A 24,397-nucleotide genomic window follows, 5' to 3' on the forward strand; every position below is an offset into this window, starting at 1 on the left:
ACACGTTCTTCCTACTGTTTACGTTCACTTAAGACGTAATCAACTGTGTTTACGTGAATTCTCGTCAAAACGGACAATTCGACATCATTTTGTGTGTAATTCTCCATTCATGCGAAGCGAAAGAGTACTCGCGAGCTGTGAGACGCGCTTTCTCTGTGTGTATGCTTCAGTGTCTGCGCTCAGAAAACCGGACTGAATTGAGTTCTCTCTTGCGTCGTCAGATTTATCCATATGTCTGCTCTTCTCTTACTCCCACATATTGACATTTTTGAACGTTTTATGCGACGTGCAGCAAGTGTATGTTAGCTTATGTCCCGCCGGTTCATATGTACGCATCTAACCTCGTAACCATGCAGCAGATTCGTTCTGAATGAATCTCTTCCCAAATCGTCCCTCCCTAACATTTTTGTCTCATTTTTATTCGTTGACGAAAATGTCAATAGATTTACGTCATAGTTTTTGTCATTCAAAAAGAGTTTTAGTTCGTTATCGTCTCGTTGTCGTCAGTGAAAAAATTGTTGTTGACGAAAATTATTTGTCAACGAAATTAACACTGATTGTAATACTACTTCATAGCTAAAACATGTGTTAGGTCCAAAACTGCTCTTAAGAGGGAACTTTAGGTTCTTTTGTGAACTGTTATGTGTGCAGATGATGGAATAATGAGGGTATAAAGACAGAGAGATTGGCAGTTAGAGGAGGAGGAAAGCAAAAAGCGAGACGGAGTGAGTGAGAGACATGGCCAATCATACCGGAGGACCTGCAGCTCTTCTTCAGAGTTCTGTAACTCATCACTCAGTCTCCTCCAGCGCAGCAGAGCTTTTAACCATCTCTGCTCTTCAGCCTCTCTACAACCCAACTGAGAAAGACAGAGAAAAAGAGAACAAACAAAATCAAGCAACTGTGAATGAAATTTATTTAAACACAAAGGAAGGCAACATGGTGTGGAGAAAGTTTAACTTTTAAGGTGAAGTGTGGAATTTCTGCACCATTAGCGTCATCAGATGCAACTAACAATTGTTTTAATGGAACAAGTTTCCCCAAGCACACCCCCATCTGCCAAAGGTCAGACAAACAGATTGTCCCACCCCAGAATCATGCTTTTGGTTAAGCCAGTGTTGCTTTTGTCGGGCTGTTAAGGATGCTCCAACAAATGAGCAATGTTTTAATAGAGCCACAGAGTGCAGTGTTTACACTCAAATCAACCTATGAATGACCTGCTGATAGCAGCCTCTGCATATTAAAATGGGATAAGAGAAAGTCATTGAAAACATCAATAAAATGACACACTTCAGCTTTAAATGCTGCTTGTTGAAAGATGTATTGGAAACATTCCATTAGCACAACAATAGTTTTCAATTCAGAGCCGGCGAACACAGATTATAAATACATTCTGAATGAACTGAAGAGCTGTGTTGATGTGAAGCACAATCACACTCCACAAGTGCGAGTTTGTGACTCATTATTAGCGGTCTCAGTCATTACAGGAAGTGAAGTCTTCCAGTTAATGCTGAAAATTTAATTTCAAACTCATTTTATACTCTGAACAGTCAGCATGTGCTCTAATATGTGTGTAATGAATATCGGTAAACACACTGCATTTAGGATTTAAAGGGATAGTTCACCAAAAAATTTAAATTCTGTCATTAATTACTCACCCTCATGTCGTTCCAAACCCGTAAGACCTTTGTTTATCTTTTATTTTTGTCTTCTTTGCGCACAAAAAGTATTCTCGTAGCTTCGTAAGATTACGGTTGAACCACTTGATGTCACATGGATTATTTTAACGATGTCTTTACTTGTTTCTGAGCCTTGATCGTGTTAGGATCCTTGCTGTCTATGGGAGGGTCAGAGAGCTCTCGGAATGCATCAAAAATATCTTAATTTGTGTTCCGAAGATGAACGAAGGTCTTACAGGTTTGGAACGACATGAGGGTGAGTAATTAATGGCAGAATTTTCATTTTTGGGTGAACTATCCCTTTAAGATGCTTTTTGCTGTTTGAGAGGTGACAGGAAGAAAACAATGGATGGGAAATGACCCAATCTTAGATTGGATGCACATAAGCAGTCAACGATTCAACTTTATCGCAATACCTTCTGAACATGGCTCCAGAATACATCCTCTAAATAAGTGGCAAAACCCTCGCTGATCCATTCTTCCGTCCAGTCCTGTGCTCCGATGGCCAGCCCAAACCAAGAATGAGCAATTTCGTGGCACAATCTTGCCCCACAGAGATTCCTCTCACCCGTTAGCACGCTTTGAGACAGGAACACGATATGTGGACTAAAAAACATGAGAAATCAGTTTATTTTCTTATGTAAAGAAGAAACTTGAAAAACAGACTAGGATTGAACATCATGGTTGTATTTGGTCTACTAACAAATCACTGGTTATAACATTACTGCGGGTGCTGAGAACTTGGAGCTCTGACTTCAGCTCTGATCTAGTTATAACATGTTATAAAACTCAGCCACCCTGAAAGAACATCAAAGTGTGGGATTTTCTCTCCTGTAGACAGACTGTCGTTAAGGAGGTGGAGCCCTCAGCCAAAATGAGGCCTGTTTGCTGCCAGTGGATTTCAGAGTAGCCACCCGTGCCGCACCCTTCACCAAACAATCCGGGTGCATTTGCTAATAGCGGCAAATTACAAGACGTAAAACTGTCGTCAGATGTTACTGTGATAAGTTCCACTACGAAATGTGCTGAACGACAACACTGTAAGCTGGAAATGTCCACTGGAAGATAAGGCTCTTTCTTTCAACTGTGTAAGAAAAAAAACATGACCTCAGGATTCAGACTGCACATAAAACCAGATGAAATATGGTATTGTTTGCCTCCTCACCCGAAATTACCTTGAGTGACCTTTTCAACCAGATAGCTTTGTGTGTTTCATACAGCAAATGGGCTGTTATCAAGACCATGTTCCAAACAAAGTTCCTACGAGTCAGGAAAAACAAACCTGTTTCTTTTGTGTCCTAAGGCTTCAGCTCAGCCACATAATGCTTTTCAAATGTGACGCATACCGCCATAGATAGCCGCAAGCACTTTTTTCCCCTCGCAAAATGAACCTGATAAAATAATCTGAGAGTTTTATGAATGTCTTTTTACCTTTTGAGCCAGATGTTCACCTTGCCTGGGTCTGGAAAGAGGTTTTTTTTCATCCTCACTGTTGCTTTCTTTACACAATGACCACAGCAACCAGCACGAAATCAATAAAAAAGGTTGGCCTTGACTCTTGAGTTGAAGGTGGCAGGCATGCCTTTCATTCACACTGTTATTGCTCCCTAAAGTCATTGATATGTTATTTTAGCGGGATTCTGTATGCCCTAAGAGTTTTCTCTAAAATAGAGCTAAGGGACTTCAGTCTCTGGATATAGATGACAGAAAATGCCCAGCGCTGTTAAGGATAAGTGTTAAACAACAGAATCTTATTCTTTAAAAGTGGACACTGTCCAAATGCCAGAAAAAGGGATTTCTTCAGCAACTACAGAGCCTCTCTTTCACACGTGGAGCACCAGAGTCTGTTTACTAACCATCTGATGCATATTTCTCACAAAACGAAAAGTAGCTTCCCACTATAGCAAGCTCTAACCTGACTGGCTAACATGACACAACTTCCAAGAGTAAGAGGACTTTTTTTATGAGTCCAAAATCATGTTGACAAGGTATCAGGTTGACACAACTAATGATGAAATAATCACTGGATCTGCCTAAATTTGCCAGATGGACAGACAGATGGACAGACGGACGGATAAATTGATAAATACATATTGTAGATAGATTGTGGGAAGTGAATTAAAGTTCATCCAAAACTGAACTACACAGGTTCTCCTTTACGGCGCACACAAGCAAGCACAAGTACTGTACAGGTGCATCTCAATAAATTAGAATGTCGTGGAAAAGTTCATTTATTTCAGTAATTCAACTCAAATTGTGAAACTCGTGTATTAAATAAATTCAATGCACACAGACTGAAGTGGTTTAAGTCTTTGGTTCTTTTAATTGTGATGATTTTGGCTCACATTTAACAAAAACCGACATTCTAATTTATTGAGATGCACCTGTATATCAATAAACCATTGCAACAATTCCTGGAAGATATCTTTACTGAAAGACAGAGGAATCACGTCCTTTCATCCAAGAACAGGATATCACCACCTGCCCTGTAATTACCAGAGGAAACACTGAAAGTGGAATGTAATGGTTCAGATTTCAAAATCATCGTCATACTCTTCTCAATGTGGAATGTCAGATTCATGGAGGAGGAAAACTTGGTGGGAACAAATCGTTTCCCATCTACATTGAACCTCATTGTTTATTTGTACCCTGTCTAATTACATTTTCTTTTTCCAGTAAAAATACCTCAATATACAATATAACAAGATTTTATGCTTGAGAAGCAAAACTGCTTAGAGAGATAATCATGTCGATTCAGTATGACTTTTTCCTTCTGTGGAATACAAAGCAATATTGGACCCCATTAATATTCATTGCACACAAAAAAAAACTTCTTTTGTGTTCCACAGAATAAAGTAAGTACTCGGCTTTGCTTAAAATACTTTATTTAAAGACTATATCAAAAAAAAAAAAAAAAAAAAAAAGGAAATAACATAATTCATGATATATGTGACCCTGGACCACAAAGCCAGTCATAAGTAACATGGGTATATTTGTAGCAATAGCCAACAATACATTGTATGGGTCAAAATGATAAATTTTTCTTTTATGCCAAAAATCATTAGGATATTAAGTAAAGATCACGTTCCATGAAGATATTTTGTAAATTTCCTACTGTAAATATATCAAAACTTCATTTTTGATTAGTAATATGCATTGCCAAGAACTTCATTTGGACAGCTTTAAATGTGATTTTCTCAATATTTAGATTTTTTGCACCCTCAGATTCCAGATTTTCAAATAGTTGTATCTCGACCAAATACTGTCCTATCCTAACAATCCATACATCAACAGAACGCTAATTTATTCAGCTTTCAGGCTATGTATAAATCTTATTTAGTCCAAGGGGAATTCATTTTATCTAAAATGAGTCTAATCCTTATTATATGACCTTATTGAGGACAAAACCAGAAGGCCAAAAGTGGTCATACACGCAAATGAGATGATGTAACAAACGACTGCATGTGCTTCAACAGCTGTACTGTTGTTTGTCTATACAGAGGCCTGTTGCACACAGCTGGTTTCAGTTTTTACCCAGGTAAGTTTGAGTTCAGTTTAAGCAAACTCTGAGTTTATATAATATATTCATATAATTATTATATGAAATGGCAATTAAATTTGCATTTAAATTAATTTAAATATATACCTACAAATAAGCTTTAATCAATAAAGCTTTTAAAATGACTAAACTTATGTATTTTCTTTTGAGCTCTTTGTGAAACTATATAAATTAATAAATTCAGTTGATTCATTTGCATAGTCATATATTTTCTGCTGCCTTCTCAAACTCCTGCCTTGTAAATGTATATAAATGTATTATATTTTTAATAACGACATCTCTTAATCTTCAGCAAGTGAATTGCGCACACTCTCACGAGAAGTGAATCAAACTGACGCTCTCCATATTTCACGTGATTGGCTGTTTGCTGCACATGTCACACTTTCAGGTGCATGCGCTCCAGAGTTAATCACAAACTCTGAATCAACCCCGATTTGACAGAGAACGGTTATATTGATCATTGTGAGCCCGATGAACCTGATCTAAACCAGGCTTGATCTGTTGTCAACTCTAAACCTACTCTGAAACTCTGAGTTTGTTCAGCTAGCTTCATGCAACAGGCCACAGTACTTTTTTACAGTACTGCTGAAGCAAGATCTCATAACTGTCCCACATCCTTCCAGTTGTGAACTGGAGGAAGACCTCCAGGAACTTTCAGCAGAAGTGGTGATGACTGGAACATCATTTCAACCTTAACTCATTAGTTTTTAACAGCAAATATTGCACACTCATGAACCTAGTCATGCTACGGTATTAGACAACTAGGCATATGATATTTAAGCCTTTTTTTGTATGAAACTCAAGTTTGCTTGAACAGACTTCTAAACAAACTTGAAAGCAACCGGTGAGTCAATAAGTGGGCTTCTATGCACTTTAAAAAGTTCAATTTTAGTCAGGCTAAAGCAATAGCTTGCCTTTTTAAAATGTCATGTAAAAGCTTTGCAAAAACCAGACTGGCATCATTTCAGATTAAAGTGAGACTAAATGACCTAGATAACGCAATGATGCTCATCATCGTCCTCTACAGTATGAATACACATTGATCAAATCAAAATAATTGGCTTATGAGCTGAATATGAGTTTAATGCTTCAATGCAGTGTGTCATGTATACATAAAGGGATAGTTCACCCAAAAATGAAAATTCTGTCATCATTTACTCACCCTCATGTCGTTCCAAACCTGTATGAGTTTCTTTCTTATGTTGAACATAAAAGAAAATATTTTGAAGAATGCCAGTAGTGGAACAGTTGATGGTCACCATTGACTTCATTAGTATTTCTTTCCCTACTAAGAAAGTCAATGGAGACCAGCAACTGTTTGGTTCTTCAAAATATCTTCTTTTGTGTTCAGCATAAGAAAAAAAAAACTTGTAGGCCTACAGGTTTGGAACTACATGAGGGAGAGTAAATGATTACAACATTTTCATTTTTGGGTGAACTATTCATTAAGACAGCAAACCCACTGCAACTCGATTACAACTGTGCATGTAAACATATACTTACTGACATGAAACTGTCATCAATGCATATTAGACTCTAAAAAGCCAAAAAGGTAAGAACTCTTCTAAACTACATCATACAGTGAAATAAACAAAACACTAAAGGGCACCAACCTCCAACAAATGGGTAGTTATACCCCTGAACCCAGATCATTAACCACTAGGCAACGACCAACCCCCAATGAGAAGTCTATGAGCTAGTGCTGTTTCAGACATTAAGAGCCATATTTATCATCACCTCCCGTCTCCTCAAAGTGGCTCTACTAATGTGCTGGCTGCGCTCATTCGTTCTATTTGTCTCTTATTTAATTTCCCACTCTCCTCAGTCTGATTGCATGAGCTTATTATAGACGGAAAAACCTGGAAGAACCTCGCAGAACAAAACTGATCTACCACAGTCCCTTTTCTTCCTGGCTTTCAGGCTTTAATGGGTGGTATTCCTGTCTAGACTGTAGATTAGCTAGTGGGGCTGCAAAATGAGGTGTGATTCTCTCTGTAGGCCCTGTGGGGCTCCTTTTGCACGCCAGTCCTTTTTAGGGCAGATCACGTGTGTCAAACATGAAATCCCGAGAATAAATACCCACACAAGAGGCCGCTGCTGTGGCGAGACTATCAGGATTTGTAGCATACGCTCCGTGATGCAAGCACAGCCTGCTACAGATCACCACAACAATGCAATCCATATGAAGACATTCTACCAACCATACGAGTGGGAAATCTGGAAAATAGACCCTCGCTCGCATCGCTGACGATGTTTATCGCGGAGTGCCTCATGGCACCATTTTAACTTGATTGCTCCACATTAACGTTTCAGAGGCTTGCTGAGGAGTGTGCGTAAACTGAGCTGGAGGCGCTCATCAGCACCAGAAAGACCATCCGGACTGAGAAGCAGCAGCAGATGTTTATGCAAAGCTTACAATGTGTGAGGCCCCATTATCTGAGCTTCCTTCCAGTGTTCAAAGCTATATTATGAATGAAGTCACTGGTCGAGAATGCAGATTTCTGGCACGTGTGGAATGCAGGACACAGAAAAGACAACATGAAATCAAACTTGACCCTGTTTGCTTTCTTAATACAAATGTTTGTTTTTGTAAGCGTTGATAAAAATATATTAGCTTATTTCAAGACCGAAACAACTTTGCTTTTCAGCTTATGTCATCAGGCTGAAGTATTTTTCAGTCTCCTCAGCTTTATCGACCATGCTCCATTGTACTGTTCCATTTTAGCATCTGTGGCACTCAGCTATAAGAAGCACAAAGTGCAATTTCAAAACTTTCTTTTCAGGAATAAAAATAAATAAAAAAATGACTAAAGTAAAGCAATTTGTGGCTTAATCAATGACGGTAAAAAAAAAACATTTGTAAATAAAGTACATAATGTACAGTACTGTAGAGTTAGGGATGTAACAATGCACTGTTGAAAATCGATAAAAAATAATATGTATAATATGTAACGATTTAAGTCGGTTAAATGAATCTCGATATGAATGTATCTCTACAGAGAACGGACTGTCTTTATATGGTAAAATGTTTATATGGTATTTTCTTTTAATCTTGCCTCTGTATAATGCATAATATTTATAAGCACAGCACTTCTTTGTTTACAGCGGCAACCAAGGAAACGCTGTACTGCCGTTGTTCCATAAGCGCCACCTGCTGTCAGAGAGTGAATTTTGCATTTTCATTCAGCCTGGCTGCTGTTATTTATTTATTTTTTTTTCAGATATTTTATGTAGCATAATTTAACAAAACTAAAGTCAGACCATTCTGTTTTTGCTTCACATTTATACAATCTTATTTAAATAAAAAAAAACTGCTCATGCTGCATATATGCAGCATCTTTGTTTAAATTGTGATTAAAATGCAGTGGTTGCCTCTAATTTTAAATAGAGCACAGACAAAGCCTTAGTTTGGAGAGTACTTTTTGATTTGGAATTTGTTTTAAAATTTCAATTTAATTTTGTTATTTGCCATATTTCAATTTCACCAATAAATATGCAGCATTTTGTCTGAGAAATAAAAGGACACCTTTTCATTTATAATTTGTCTTAAATCTAATTTTGTTTTAAAAAATCATGAGAAAATCATATTGTGAAATCAGTATCGTGAAATCAGTATCATGAATCATATTGCATTGGGAGTTGAGTGAATCGTTACATCCCTATATAGAGCGTATCTGTATTATTTAATGTAATATTTCATTGTTGCATTAAATAATGAAATTATATTTTGAGTGTGTGCTCAAATATGTGGAGTGCCAACAGCCTACATACAATCAAGTCTATATAACTTTAGATGGTTATCCACAATGTCAACATTTCTTGCTTCTGAATGCTTTTGTGCATCTCTCTCTGGGTTTTATCCTGACTCCATGGGAAGGACGATTAGCTCAAATCTAGCAATAACACCCTGTCCTAGTCTGCTACAGACTTCTAAAGATTCTCTGTGCTTAGATTTGTTATATTTGTGTCTGGTCGGAGGTCTGAGGGAAGAAAGGCGGCTTTCTTGGCTTGGAGAATCAGATTAAATGCAATGGCAGGCACTATTACGGTGTCATCGAGTGATTCAGTATACACATAGCAGGGACATCTGCCCAGTCTTTGAATGGGCTCATCCATTCTGGATTTTTGTATGGTAGATGCTCCTCCAGGGATGCTGGGTAATGGCTCCCCACCTCACACTTTGCTCTAGTTTACCAGCTTCTACTGCCACTCCTACTGCCTTAAATCAGACCCAGGGCCAAATAAACTCTCTCTGTGCCATACAGATTTGATTAATTTAGACGTACGTTCTGTCTCACACAGCAATATCCATTTGTTTTCCTATATGGCCCAGCATTTACAGTGGAGAATATGAGTCTGGTCTGAAACCACACCAAGGAAGACAGTTTTTTGGAACAGTTTGAAGACAGTGACAGAGATGAAGACAGTTTTTTCTTCATCCTGTCAAATGAAGAAGTGGCGGGTAAATAGGAGTATGACTCAGGCTGGACTTCCAGAAAGGGGTTAAGTTTGAGACCGATAAAGCAAGGAAACAAGGGCCCCTGACAACAACGCAGAAATGTAGTACTAATAACAACCTGCTTGCTAAATCGGATGCTGCTTATTTACGTTTAAAGAAAAATGAAGGAATTTGCAGCACACATAGATCCAGACGGGGAGATTAGGAAACTGAAAAAGCGCCTAATGAAGTCAAAACAGCCTAATAGAGACAAAAACCGTAGAACTATGTCTGTCTTTTAAACATGCTTCCCTGTTCTCCAGGTGCAGACATGCTCTGAATTCCTTCACTCACAGTGGCTTTTGTGCACACACAGCCAAAGGAGGGACAGAAAACCCTCTCTGTGGACTCTCGGCGGAGAAAAACATCTCATCCTTGACAATTTGATTAACAGCTGTCTTTCGTGCCAAAGTCCCCCTGGTCTGAAAGACGCTCTCTGTCACACACTTCTTAGGTTACTCAGCAATCAGAGAGAAGTGAAACAAGAAAGTGAAGTGAAAGAGAGAGGGAGAGAGAAGAAAAAGCGAGAGAAAGGGCTATTTAAGTGGTGTTATCTCAGCCTCCCGAGCTCCCTGGCTAGTCCAGCACATTCCAAAAGCTTCATATCCGTCGTCCACATTATGCTCCGCACCCAAGGGACTCCACTTTCCTTTCCCCATATGGTCATTTTAAGACTGCAGGAAGAGCACGTCAGCAAAGAAATGAGCTTGGAGTTCATGCAATCCAGATATTACCTGTAAACACACACCACAACAAAACTAAAACACCTCGAAAATACCCTAAAAACCTAAGCCAGAGTCTCCAATTACAAACAGAAGTAATGTTGAAAAGTGGCACTACTTCAATGTTTGAGACATTCATTTGTGGCCCAATCAGAACATCTAATCAGTCCTTCCCTCGCGGAGGAAAAGCATATAATATTTGAATAGGCACAAACCAATTTCAACAACCAAAGGCAGAGGCAGACTGATTATAATGAGAGCATTTCATGCAGCCGCAAACTTACTGATATTAAAATGTGAGACTACATTTAAATAATGTTTTTGCTTTTTCATTACCCTCGGTCCACATAATGCCTGTGTTATTCAGAACTGCAAAATCCAATAATTTGTCATGCTGCTGTAATCTAACATACTCTAGTGAGTCAGAGCGTAAGGATGATTAATTCGCCCCCTTAAACATTTCGAATCCCAAATTTGCCGTATGTGGGTGGTGCATATTTCTGAGAGGGAAAATTTGTATATTGTTCATCTTTGAAGAGTTTACATAATCATAACTGCACTGAATAGCAAAATCACTTTAAAGCAAATTTGTCCTACTCTGCGTATAAATGTACTGGAAAGCGTGTGAGTGCAGTAACCTCTGATTAACCTTTAATATCCCTACCTTCAGCAGCTCTTTAACAGCTAACGTAGCACCTCAGGGAAACAGACCCAAATTTCTTCTTTATTCCTTCTGTTCAATTGCTGACTACCTGTTCAGGTGATGAAGAGTATGGTCTCCGCCAAGCTGAAGCTCTCTGGGCAAAATGTACCACCTGCTCATTCCTTCAGCTCGAACAAATAAAAGTCTACCTGAAATACATTTCTGCCCCCAAAACTGCTCAAATCCAGATGGAGCAGATAATTCACTCATATACTGTACAGTAGAGAGACAGTTGTGACAATTCTGATTTAAAAGCAGTGGTGTAATGTAACAAAGTAATAATATTTCGTTACAGTACTTAAAAGTATTTTTTTTGGGGAGTATCTGTGCTTTACTTGAGTTTTTATATTTCTGCCAACTTTCACTTTTACTCCACTACATTTCCTCATTAAAATGTATACTTTTACTCCGATGCATTTCCCCGTAGCAAATTCGTTACTTACTACAAAATAAAGTCAGAAGAACACGGACTGCAAGAAAGCAGGTTAGAAGAATCAGTGGTCTGGCGTCTGCAAGTGACTCCTAAAAACACATTTGCTCATGTGCAAACAAGTGCGCGCACAACCGCGGATGATTTCATTTTCCACTCTGTGTGAAACTGGTGTGTGCTGTGCGATATACTGTGATATTATGGTAAGTGTTGTTGTAATGATGTGCAATCTGACTTTATCGATTATATCACAAAATCACACACAGAGAGTGCACGCACGTGATTAGTCTATATTAAAAGAAAAAATTCAAGGTATTCTAAATTGTAGATGGCAAAAATGCTTCTGTATGCTTTTTTATACTTATATAATTTAATATAGTTAACTTAAAGGGGTCATATGATGCGATTTCAAGTTTTCCTTTCTCTTTGGAGTGTTACAAGCTGATTGTGCATAGATAAGATCCCTGAAGTTGCAAAGACTAAAGTCTCAAAACCAAAGAGATATTCTTTATCAAAGTTAAGACTCTGCCACGCCCCCCTAAAACGGCTCGTTCTAACACGCCCCCACATATCTACCTCACTATGTGGAAATATTTGCATAATGCGGCCCAAATGTGCACACAAAGAAAGGCAGCGTGGTTTCAGTAACTGCAGTTAGTGTTGATGCAGCCATGTCAGGGAGACGCTGTGTGTTTCTAGGCGAAAGCAAAAGCACTTTATTTGGCCTTCCGAAAGTAGATGCATTTAGGAATCTTTAAGATTACTTACAACAGAACAGCAATGCATTTTATAGACGACCGTTTCGTGAACCTAGGAGAGGAGGTAATTCTGACTTTGCTATGACAATCTGGAGCTTCTGAATCAGCTACTGATTTGTTATTAGTTTAAGTATTTGCTATTGACCGTTCAAATGCGGAGTTTTGCGCATCACGTGTGTGTGTGTGTGTGTGTGAGCGAGAGAGAGAGAGAGACAGGGTCACATCACAGTGGAGTCAGCTGTCTTAACCGTGGCTTGTGTACTGCAAACACATACCAGCTTCATCACTGTGTCTGTCACGCGACTCTGTTCCCCTTTCAGGCTTGAACTGATGGTAAAACTAATGACATTATTTACTGTCTTTACATTTATTTTGAAAGATGAAGCTCGCGATTATGGTAAGGGGCGTTACATTTCCGACGAGTGCTTGCGGTGTTCAGCCAATCACAATGCACTGGGTCAGCTGGCCAATCAGAGCAGACTGCGCTTGTCGGAAGGAGGGACTTTGTAGAAAACAAAGCGTTTGAGAGAGGCGGGGCATAGAGGACCTACAATAATGTACAGTATTTGAAAAATAATGTGTTTTTTGAACATTAAAGCATGTCAACATATTCTGTTACACCAAATACACAAAATAATGATCTTTAAAAAAAGCATCATATGACCCCTTTAATATATATCACACAAAGAGTGCCGCTTTTTCTCCAGATATCAGCATGATAACAAATGTAATAATCATTTTATACAAGTTTAATAAAGTTAGCATTAAATGACTTACATTTGTATGCCTGTTTTTGCTCAATTTTGCCAACGAAAATAGTTGCAAACAAAGATCACAGCGCTGTTTTGCGTCTCTGAGCAATGGACCGTGTTTACTTACTGTCATTAATTACTTACCCTCATGTCGTTCTAAACCCATAAGACCTTCGTTCATCTTCAGAACACAAATTAAGATATTTTTGATATATTTTTTTTTTCTGACTCTGCATAGACAGCAACGCAACTACCACGTTCAAGGCCCAGAAAGGTGGTAAGGACATTGTTAAAATAGTCCATGTGACATCAGTGGTTCAACCGTAATATTATGAAGCTATGAGAATACTTTTGGTGCACAAAGAAAACAAACCAAAAAAACACTTCATTCAACAATTTCTTCTCTTCCCCATCAGTTTTCGACGCGCATTCACTAGAGTACCACGGTGCATGCGGAGGTGTCTATGGAGGGTCAAAAAGCTCTCGGATTTTATACAAAATATTGCAATTTGTGTTCCGAAGATGAAAGAAGGTTTTACGGGTTTGGAACGACATAAGGGTGAGTAATTAATAAAGGACTTTCATTTTTAGGTGAACAAACAGTTTAATTTTTGTGGTAATCAACTTTATAACAGCCACATGTCCTGTCGAATGAGCTAAAGTAAAGTTGCAATGATTCTAGAATCCAACTTAAAGTTTTTACATTTTTAAGGCATGTTCTGCATATTTCTTCAAACTCACTCTTCAGATCATTCCGGCTCTTTGGGTGCTGGTCCAGACCCCTTCATAGTTCTGTCAGAGCTAACAGGCTATATAAGGTCAACTGCTAGTCTCAGCAGCAGAGTAATTGCTAAGTAATTGACCGAGATGAGCTATTTATACAGTGTAAAAGTACACAAAATGCACCTCAAGTGGGTTGGAAATTACTCATAAGAATGTCTGGATGAATAATACTGAGCAGGAATTCCTTTAACCTATCTCTCTATACAAGTTATTCATGTGGACACATCTGAATCTCTCGTGGTGTGCTTGCCTTACCATACAGCAACAATTCAGCGATGACTTAATACATACTTTGGCAGCTGCAACAATACAGTTTTAGATCCTAGATCAAAAGTAGATAAAACTATTACCCACCTACTGTCACTGAACACCTTACATCATTGACAAAGTGTGGGAAAACACAATGAAATGGGTTTTCTCTGAGATCTAGAAGCCCTCAGTTTCGCCACAAAAGCAGCCGATGCCCATATTTGCACATCTGGCACATGAAGTATTCCAACTATGTCCTGCTGTGGCGTAAAAGAGGTGTTAAGGGACAGAAAGTTCAAAGTTGAGGAAAGTGCTGTGCCCTTCCTCTGAAGATCTGAAGATATGAGCATCTCGTGTTTACGTCATCGTCTCATAGCCGACAAGGCCTAGAATCAACCCTACGTGATCGGTCAGCTACACAGGATGGAAGTGTGATGATGTTCCTCGCAGAAATATTTCCTCAAGCTTCAAAAAGCCTGTCATCAGATTCAAGGATTTCACAAATCAGATTCGGAGGAATCGAGCCAAGAATAACGTCCCAGTGGAATTGCTGTTTTTTTGCACTGGAACAGCAGTCATTCGGGTATTTGGGAGGAAGCACAGCACACACTATCAGGCCTGGCCTTTCTTGACTTCTTAATCTTTACTTCCTTCCCTCCAGAGAACCACCAGCAGCACCGCTGCTATGTCCAAAGCCCCAGCTGCAAATGAACAAGCGTGATATAAAAGCAGATATTGGCTCGGCCCCAAGGATTTGGGCCCACATACTTCCCAATTTTCAGATTAAACAGCTCCTGTCTTTGAAGTGGTTCCAGGAACGAAAGGCTTTTGTTGCTGGGAATAATCCACACATCCTCTCCAACTCCTGGGGGATCAGCATCTCAAAGTGCCCCTCTCCTGGCCAAAATGTACTTTGTTGATTACTCTTTTTTTGCTCTGATTTGGGCTTCAAGAAAGGCCTGGAGGACTGTACCATTCTATAGAGAAGGGGCAACTGCCTGTCTCCTGCTGTGACCCATACAGGGCAAAGGAGAGGGAAGATAAGTATCCGTTTCTCTTGCACACAGACATATTTCTGTCATCCACTGGCAGTTATTGCAGGGCGGCTAATAAAACCAAGCTGTAATAAACGGTGAGGCAACTAAATAGTCTCCAGACCGAAAAAAAATCCTGCAGTCCTGTGCTTCACATTAGCTCAAGCAGAAAGGGAGCACCTAATTCAGGAAAAGAAAAACAGAGGAGTGACCACTGTTAAGATGCATGCCCAGTGCTAATTAGAATGTGACATTTTCTCTCAGTGAATGGCTGGAACCAGCCTGGGCCACCGGGTAATGACCCCATATCCTGTGGAATACTTATTCCTGGACAGGGAGATGGTGGGAAATACGGGAAGACCTGTGGTCACCCTGAGTAAGTTAGCCAAATTACTTTTCTTTTACTACTGTTTACTTATATCCAAAGCGGTTGCTTCACTGGAACTTGCACAATGCCTGAAATTCCATATCAAATTCTAGTCAAGCACTGATTTGAAGAAAACACAAAGCTTGGTATACTGTAAACACAAACAAAACTTCATTGAGCATTTCCTGAGTAGTGACCTTCCTGAGCAGTGTAAGGAAAATGAGCTTCACTGCTGTCATTTAAACAGATCCAACAGGTTCTCAACACCCCAAACCGCCCACACTACTAAACAAACAGCATGGTTGGCCAAAAAGAGCATTTAAATCGGTCAATTCATAAAAACTGCGGCATCCTGGAGGGCAATGCCCAAAGACCAAAAGGGAATTAGTGAGAACAGCTGCCAAGCGATGGCTTGATATTCAGAGTACTTGATTTCTGAAACCTCTGCTTTGCAGACTAAATAGTGTTTTAGTTTACTGCTGTTGATGAGAAATGAAAACATGTTCTTATGCAGTATTAAGCAACATGCAACTGAGAGGGAGTGTGCAAAAACTGGCGAAAACCAATATAGATGCAAGTTTAGTTTTCACTGACAAATAACAGAAAAATATGTGGTGAAAACATGTTTTAAACAATTCATCCAAAAATTATAATTTCATCTTCATTTTGTTGCACATCTGTATGACTTTCCATGAAAAACAAAAGGAGAATTTGAGAAAAATGTCCTGATCGTTGTTTGCAATAATCTTAAATAATGATGAAAGGAATGCAATTCTTTGCCAAAAAACTTTAAAAACTTGGAATAAAGTGTATGAATTTTATGGACCACCTTTATGTTATGATTTTCTTCTGCATTTTGTCCTTTTTGATGTTTAGAAAGTTCCAGTCCCTATTTATTGTTATTGCACAGAAAAAAACATGACATCCCCTTAAGAATGCTGCATGCTACAGATTAAACAAATATTTTTACTTCAGAATCATATTTAAGAGAAATGCGGCATTTACCTGGCCATGCCCAGACTGGAGAACCCTGAAGGAACAATGAGCACATCTAGACGTGAGAATGGATGGACACCAAGAACAGAGTGGGCCGCAGTCAGACAGAGAGGCAGTAGGGGTAAAACCATGTCATTTGCCTTCTGCAGGTGGCAGGGTGGGGCAAATACCCGGTGAGGAATAACAGTCTGAGCCCTGGCAGCACTGACCATGAAGTGACAGGGATAATCCATGTGGGAGCAAACATATTGCTGATCATCATTGTCCAAAGAAAAACTGCAATACAGAGAAAGATGCAAATATTCAAGCAGAATACCCTATAAACAATCAACTTTTAGGCTTTGATTCAGCATACAGTAAAAGAAATACTGCACTGAAGATGCCATGTCTAGTTTTCTGTCATCTGCACACAAGAAATATCACAGTGTCAATATATCTTGTAAAGATGGCAATAAAAAGTTACATATATATGCAAGAAACCAAAGACAAATCACAGTTTAATATGCAAACAGATGTGAGAAAGAACACCAATAGCAATGCAATATGCAAATATTGATGACTGTCGGTTCCATTTAGAATGCATAATATTTTATCAGCATCATCAAGCATGTTTTGGAAAGATTTAAGCGGAACATTTCATACATCTGTGAATTTCATAGACTTGAAAAAGAAACAATTATCTTTTCATTTTGCACAATTCTGCATTTGTTTTATCATTGTATTTACTCAAGATTGATATGGAAGGATTTATTAACAGAAAATTTGGGTGCATGTTTTCTGTATTTTATATGTTTTTGTTCATTTTCAGAAAGACATTTTGGAAGGTAAAAAACAATATGCAATTATTTATTTTACACAGAAAATACGTTACCATAGAAATGCACTCTTTGCTAACCAAATTTCTAACATTTTATAAATAACTTCAAATTATACATAAACCCTTTAGAACAAACAAAAGAAGCATTTAAAACATTTAATGTTTAAAAAGCACTGAAATCTATGCAACTTTTTGTCTGGTAGTTAATGTAATTTTTTTACAGTGTAGCCTAATAACTGGACTATGTAATACCTCTTGTTCTTCTGGTATTTAATTTTTTTTTCATTGGGATATTTTCAAATCTGTAAAAAAAAAAACTTAAATTATAAATAAACTGTAAAATATGCCAAAATAAAATTTATAATAGGGCCTATATCTATGTTCTCCAAAAACTACAAACGAGTCTAAAAGTCAATACTTATCTATATTGACATTTATCATAACAAGATACCTGGGTTCTTTATCGTAAGGTTCGTCTGTTTTTTCCATCTCAAAGTTGAGATGTTTTACTCCAGCCTCTAGCCATTGCCCCACCGCTATGGTAAAGGTAGAGGCTGGCATTGGCATTGTAACATAATAATCCCACTGCAGAAAACCTGAACGGAGTAAAGAAAAGACTTCAGCATTTTCCATAATAAAATTAGCGCATTAAATTACACCTCCGTGACTCTGAAGTGCTGAGTAAGGGTTTTAACTGTACCTGTGTCCGCAGGCTTAGGAAAGGCTTGATTTTCACCACTCATTAGAACAGTGTAATCACACGGAGCTCTCACACGCGCCTGCCACGTTGACATGGCAACAGGTGGCTCCTGGCACGGGAAGAGGGCTCTGTTGTTGATGGGCGAGCCCATGGTATATACACAGCATCTAAAAGATAAAGATGTGGCATCAGAATATCCTGGATATGGTTGTGTGTGGGTCGAACTGGGTGAAAATGGACTCTTCATCGCAATATTCAATTGAACTCTTTAATTTGAAAAATATGGATTATTAAAATGCCATTTAATTGTCCATATTTTACTCTATTCCTGTATACAGTCCAACGTCAAAGTAAGTCATAGCCTATATTACCCAAGCTTACATTTCGAGTTGAATGTGATGAGATAAAACGGTCGCAGCAGTGACAGTGAAATGATAACAAGAAAACACTATTAAAGGCAGGGTATGTGATTTTTCAAAAACACTTTAGAAAACTGATTCGGGCCGAATAGCAAAACAAACTTGTAGCCAATCAGCAATAAGGGGCATGTCTACTCGTGATGTGGAGGAGAGAGCTTTCAGTGCATGGGACGGACATTAGCCGAGCCGAGCGACAGAAAGATAGAGATGGCGGATAAAAAAACAAAAGAGGAAAACGTCTGCGGAAAGATAAGGCAAGAAGTAGGACCCGTGTAAATATCGGATCAGCTTTCCAGCGCTGGAGAGAACTCAAGGAGCGGAGGCCTGCAATCGGACGCCGAGGTTGCTTTGTTTCTTCTCAATAGGTGAGTAACACAGTGTCTACAACAGCTAAAGTCTGCCTACACCGGACGCGATCAAACGACCGTTGAAAACCATTTGAAATGTATGTCAGCACGTCATAAATAGAACCCGGCAGCAGTTTTCTGTCGGGATTTGTTGCGCCGCGCCACTCACGTCCGTAGACACGGTGTAACATTGGTTTTGCTTTGTTTCACAGAACTAATCGTTGCCTGGGTTGCGTACGTATATGTGGGGCGGAGCTATCAAAATAGGGGCAAGACCCTTTTGGGGTAGGGCCGTGTTTGTTTTGGTGTTTTCAAATATCAACATTGGCTACCAGAAATCACTTACTCTGCCTTTAAGTTTTTTTTCTTCGCGCTGCCAGTATGTAATGACAAAACTCGTTCAAACCGATATTTTTAATGATTCATAAAAAAAAAAGTTGTCGTTTTAATCAGTCTGACGAATTCCTCTTTGGATTAACTCTTTAAAACAACAGTTTCTGAATCAACATTGTTGTATCAATTATATTTTATAGCCTACACAGATAGGCCTATATTTATCTAGAATCATTATAATAGAATGTCGATTACTCTATGCCAGCGTTTTCTGCAACGCTTTTTTGAATTTACAGTCCCACGGCAAAATAATTAATATTATTTATTATTATTATTAATCCTCTTCGTCCCACGTGGGATAATTAAAATAATGCCAAGAAAATCATTTCTATTAAGTTGTCTTCGCGGGTTGCTGCCATAACATACAGCGCGATAAATGCAGTCCGACTCACGAACAAATTATTCTTACAAACAATTCTTTTTATAAGCAAATGTAGACCGATTCATGAACAAATGACTCGTCCAAACTAATGAACCATTTGAATCATGATTTAATTAGGCTACCGTTTGTTACTATTTGTGTGTATGTACTGTACATACACACATGTAGAAGCCAAGAAGGCTTTTTTATCTTAGTTAAAAATATTTATAACAGATTTATGTCCAAATTAATTTGAATTACATTTAGTTGAACCAAGAGCTTGTGACTCTAGGAAATGTATGAATATAATCCAACCATAGTTGTGGGTGCATGTAAATATCTGCACATGGTTGGTAGCCTACCTGCCATCCTGGTCTTTTGTCCACCTCACAGAACCACCTGTGAGCTTAGTTTCATACCATATTCTGACAGCACGTGGGAAATCATGAGGGGCACAAACCCCTTCCTTCCTGATCTGAAGACTCCACCGGTCTGTGTGGAACCGTAGAGGTTGGGCATTATGAAGAGTAGGAGAACGGCTGCACTGGACGTATAGCTCATGCTGCAGTCTCCAGCAGACGGAAGGCATAGAGACCAGCCTTTGTACCAGACTGGATGACGGATGATCTGTATTTGCATGTTGTTGGTCTACGTCAAGTTTCTTTAAATCAGGTACTGCAGTTACATCCAACTCTTCCACTTTTGACACCGTCAGGTCACAGCAATCCAGCACCAAGGTGAATTCTTCACTCTCATCACACCACAAGACACTACTGACATCATTTCCTCCACACAAACGTGATGGTTCCTCAGGGGGTATCACCTTATTTGGCTCAGGTGTGATGGGAGAACTTACGTCATGTTTAGATGACACCTGAGATATGTTTTGCACTGGTGTGTTTGATATAGATCCTGGTTCACCTTGTTTGCTGGAAACCACACCGGGCTCCAGAAACAGAACAATGCTGCCACCAATGACCTTCCTTTGGAAGTGAACAGTCAGGTCAAGAACATAGTGTCGGACGAGCATATGGTTGGTGTTAGCCCGCAGGGGCAGGTCATCTTTATTCGGATCCAGATCCAGACCGCGGTTACTTTCCATATCTTATGGGAATATTCTTTAGGCAGGAACAGATCTTTAAAACCAGACTGAAATATCATTAGGAGTAATGTAAACGGAATGCTATTTGTAAAATAATTCTGTCTCTTAACTTCCGTTATTGAGTCTGCATCTGGTCCTGAGGAATTTAATAGCCTGTAATTATAAATGTTAAAGAAAATATTACTTCAATGAATCTATGTATGGTAAACACTCAATCACAGCATTAATCTGTAACCATAATACTTCAGATAGACCTCTTAAATAACATAGATATCCTCAGGCCATCGTACATTCTATTATTCGGTACCATCCTAAATAATTACATGGGTAGTTGGCATGAACTTTCAAGCAGGGTGACATGCTATACTTTTAAAACTATTTTGAACAAGACTTTTATCTTATCTTATGTATTCAGTTTTGTATAACCTATTAACTGGAATATTAAATTGTATTGAACATTTGCACTTTTAAAATGTCTTGCCACAGAACTACTTCAAGGAATAGTTCATCAAAAATTCCAATTGTCAACATTTAGCCTACTTACTTTCATGTTCCAAACCTGTTTGGCTTTTTTTTCTTTTGTGGACCATAAAAAGATATTTTGAAGAATGTTGGTTACGAAAAATTTGAGTATAAATGTTTGTGTGAACTATCCCTGTAAGTTCATTGTACATGTAAATATATGCTGTAACTTTAAACAAACTTTCCCCTATGCCAATACATAATTTTTTTAACTAAAATCTTGATGATGGTTAAAAAAGTTTAAAAGGTCTATCCTATTTCTTAACTACCCAAATAAATGTTTTACTAATAACAAGAAGAATATTCATTTCTATATTTCATTGTCTTGTAAGGATAGGCTACACTCAGACCTTTGAAGTGTACAATTGTGTTCTCTTCCGTGCAAAGGGGAAATTTAATAAGAGGTGCTTAAAGTGACAATTTATAACCAGAGGCCCATAATCAGGTGTTAAATCACTCACACATAGACACTTCCATCAAACACCATAAATAACCCTTAAGTTAAATACTACTCTCTGGGTGATGACTAGGCAATCCACTCATATTCATTCTGTCTTCGTAGCAGTAGTTCTCAATACTGAAATAACCCAGCACTGCACAGTTTGGATATCTTCCCCAGAGCTGTTCAGTTTGTGGTCTTGAAACCTTGAAGGTTTTCGAGCCATAGGTACTGTCTGAAATTTCCTATGGATTTTTATAATGTTTGATTGATTTCGGAGTAGTATATACTCTGTAGTTAACATTACTTGAAGAGACTTCCATGTTTTCTTATATTAAAAGGATGTGTTGTGCTTAGCAATTGTAGTCTAAATTGAAACTTCTAAGAAAGTGTTATGAATGTATGATACTGTTAGCCACATGACAGTGACACCATGGTAGATGTAGTACGTCCAGATAACATTCATACTCAGGGCCGTCGCTAGCAGGAAGATAGGTGGTGAAAATATAGGGGCCCCAGACGATTTTGGTGCAACCAAACATATGCATGAATTAATCGTTCACAAAAATATTAATCACATAGATTTAGAAAGTAGTTTTTAAGGTGTAGCCTAATTAATATTTTATACGGTGGCCGAGAGAGCTCAACGCACTGCAACTTAAGAAAATTTCAAATATCATAGGAAAATGTGGAGAACCCTTAAGGAATTAGCCTACAAATTGACGGCACGATTAAACGGCTCTTTAATCTTATTAAAGATAACTTCTTAATTAACAATAGAAGTTTCAAGACCAGAATTTGTGGGGAAACATCCAAACTTTGAAGAGTTAGATGACTTCAGGACCAGAAATGAGAAGAACCTTACTTCCACAGATGTGCACATTTAAAGCACGAGATTCGACGCGGACGTCCGACTCGAATGCAGTCAAACAGAGGGTTCAAAACTTATCAACAAATCAGCTTTAATACACTCTAATAAAGCCACCTGTTATTGAAGTGAGAGTCCAGGTTTTCTTTTCCGACTCTTCTGATTTGCTTACAGTAGAACATGCAACTGACAATTAGCTGCAATAGCTGGTTTGCACCGCAGCAATATAAAGCTATAAGTCATTTTATATATACCAAGAGTTGTTTCACGAACCTGTTCCTCCCTGTGACAGTACTACATCGCTTAAAAGCTGCCGAAACGCCGTCTCATGCGATATGCGTCATCATGCAGCGACAGGAAGCTGAGCTGGATCTCATAAGGATTTACCTGAGCTCTGACTGAATCAAAAATGCCACTGAATTATACTTTATAATGCAATAATAGATCTAAATAATGCTTTTTAAGTCAAAATAATATTTCTCAACACAATATTACTGCACAACAGGTATTTAGCTTTTTAAGGAAGTGCATTCAAATTTCATTGACAAAAATATTTATTTATTTGTATTTATTTTGTGCTTTTCCAACAGAAATAGTCTAAGTTGAAATTGCAATCACCTATACGTTTAATAAAACCAACATACTGTTTTTATAGTTTTCAGAGCAGTAATATGTAACAGATGTAATGAAGCACTGGAAACAGAAACAACATATAATATAAGCTTATGTGCAGCGCACTTGTAAATTGGAAAAAAAAATATAAAAAGAATAAATCATTAATTTGACACAATTTACAGTTATTTAAGAAACAGGAGGCAAAAGTAAACATTTGATGCACTCTTACTCTGCACTTTTAACTGGTGCTGTTCTTTTATCTCTGTAAACCTGATTTACTTTTATTCTGATCTGGTCTGGTCACATTTTAATATTGGAATATGCATCTAAGAGCTAAATATTCTCTATAAATAAAATAGAACTATATATACAAAACTGTATCTTGTAAATCTCTGCAATTACAATATACATAGAACAGGACAAACAAACTGAAAAATCATGATTCATGTTATATTAGCTCTATGTAAACATACATTATACCAATAACTGTCCCTTTTATCCATTTTTTACACTTTTAACACTTTCAGTGTCTTTGAAATATGATCAGGTTTTCGGTCTTGAAGCAGTTAATTTAAGGTTGTAGATTTGTTCCTCACATGTAACATGTCTGTTAGTTAAGAATATAATATATGTAGTAACATACTAAGGAAGATTCGAACCATATCCAGAAAAAGTAAAAAAAAAAAAAAAAAAAACTGACTGACTGAGGTTTTTGTTCTAAAAACAATTATAAGCAAATAAAGTTCTACATCCCTTAAAATCTATTCCTTATATACAGTAATATAGAATACAACAATCTGTGATATTTTCAGGGGGTTTCAACGCAGTGCATAAAACTCTGCTCGAGTCATCTAATTATCAGCTGACGGAGCTCTTGTTTCCTGGCACACTGCAACATCCTTCCCTTGATATCCTCTGGAGACGTTCTCTTGACATCATGAATTTTCATCTTGTGTCCGACGGAGGCTCTGCCGTTTGAAGGAATCTCTGTTACAAACACAAGAGGGAACAGGAGCTTAAGCAGCGAATGTAATGTTAGAAAGAAACAGCTCCACAGAAAGAGCTGCAATGCGAAAGAGGAGTGCTAGGAAAAAAAAAAAAAAGTCGTCCATATTCACACAGTCAGTGTTTGGTATCGTGCAACTCTCAAACTGTCCCGAATATAAAGCAGCATACAGGAGTAAATAGAACAATGTCTGGATGAACAGATAAGCAAAGTCAGTCCTGTTCTCTATGTTGAGATTAGAGAAAGAAAGAATGAAAATTATTAATTCTATTTTGTGT

At 38.1% G+C, this 24,397-nt stretch overlaps 2 protein-coding genes across 5 annotated transcripts in view; both read right to left on the reverse strand.

Moving 5' to 3' along the window:
* Positions 1-22,849, reverse strand: part of aopep (aminopeptidase O (putative)) — an 89,783-nt gene extending 66,934 nt beyond the window's left edge. For both annotated transcript variants that reach the window (XM_016534002.1, XM_016534001.1), the window contains exons 1-7: positions 22,772-22,849; positions 19,930-20,822; positions 18,048-18,214; positions 17,799-17,943; positions 16,540-16,806; positions 2,096-2,285; positions 753-859 (exon numbers count right to left, since the gene is read on the reverse strand). In XM_016534002.1, coding sequence (XP_016389488.1) covers positions 753-859; positions 2,096-2,285; positions 16,540-16,806; positions 17,799-17,943; positions 18,048-18,214; positions 19,930-20,669 — 1,616 coding nt within the window. In that variant the 5' untranslated portion in view covers positions 20,670-20,822; positions 22,772-22,849. The remainder of the gene's footprint in view (positions 1-752; positions 860-2,095; positions 2,286-16,539; positions 16,807-17,798; positions 17,944-18,047; positions 18,215-19,929; positions 20,823-22,771) is intronic.
* A 230-nt stretch (positions 22,850-23,079) lies between these two features.
* dock8 (dedicator of cytokinesis 8) overlaps positions 23,080-24,397 on the reverse strand; it is a 50,403-nt gene continuing 49,085 nt past the window's right edge. For all 3 annotated transcript variants that reach the window (XM_016533999.1, XM_016533998.1, XM_016534000.1), the window contains one exon: positions 23,080-24,100. In XM_016533999.1, coding sequence (XP_016389485.1) covers positions 24,049-24,100 — 52 coding nt within the window. In that variant the 3' untranslated portion in view covers positions 23,080-24,048. The remainder of the gene's footprint in view (positions 24,101-24,397) is intronic.

The sequence above is a fragment of the Sinocyclocheilus rhinocerous genome, unplaced genomic scaffold (assembly GCF_001515625.1).
Source record: "Sinocyclocheilus rhinocerous isolate Xijiao unplaced genomic scaffold, SAMN03320098_v1.1 scaffold515, whole genome shotgun sequence".
Lineage (NCBI taxonomy): Eukaryota > Metazoa > Chordata > Actinopteri > Cypriniformes > Cyprinidae > Sinocyclocheilus > Sinocyclocheilus rhinocerous.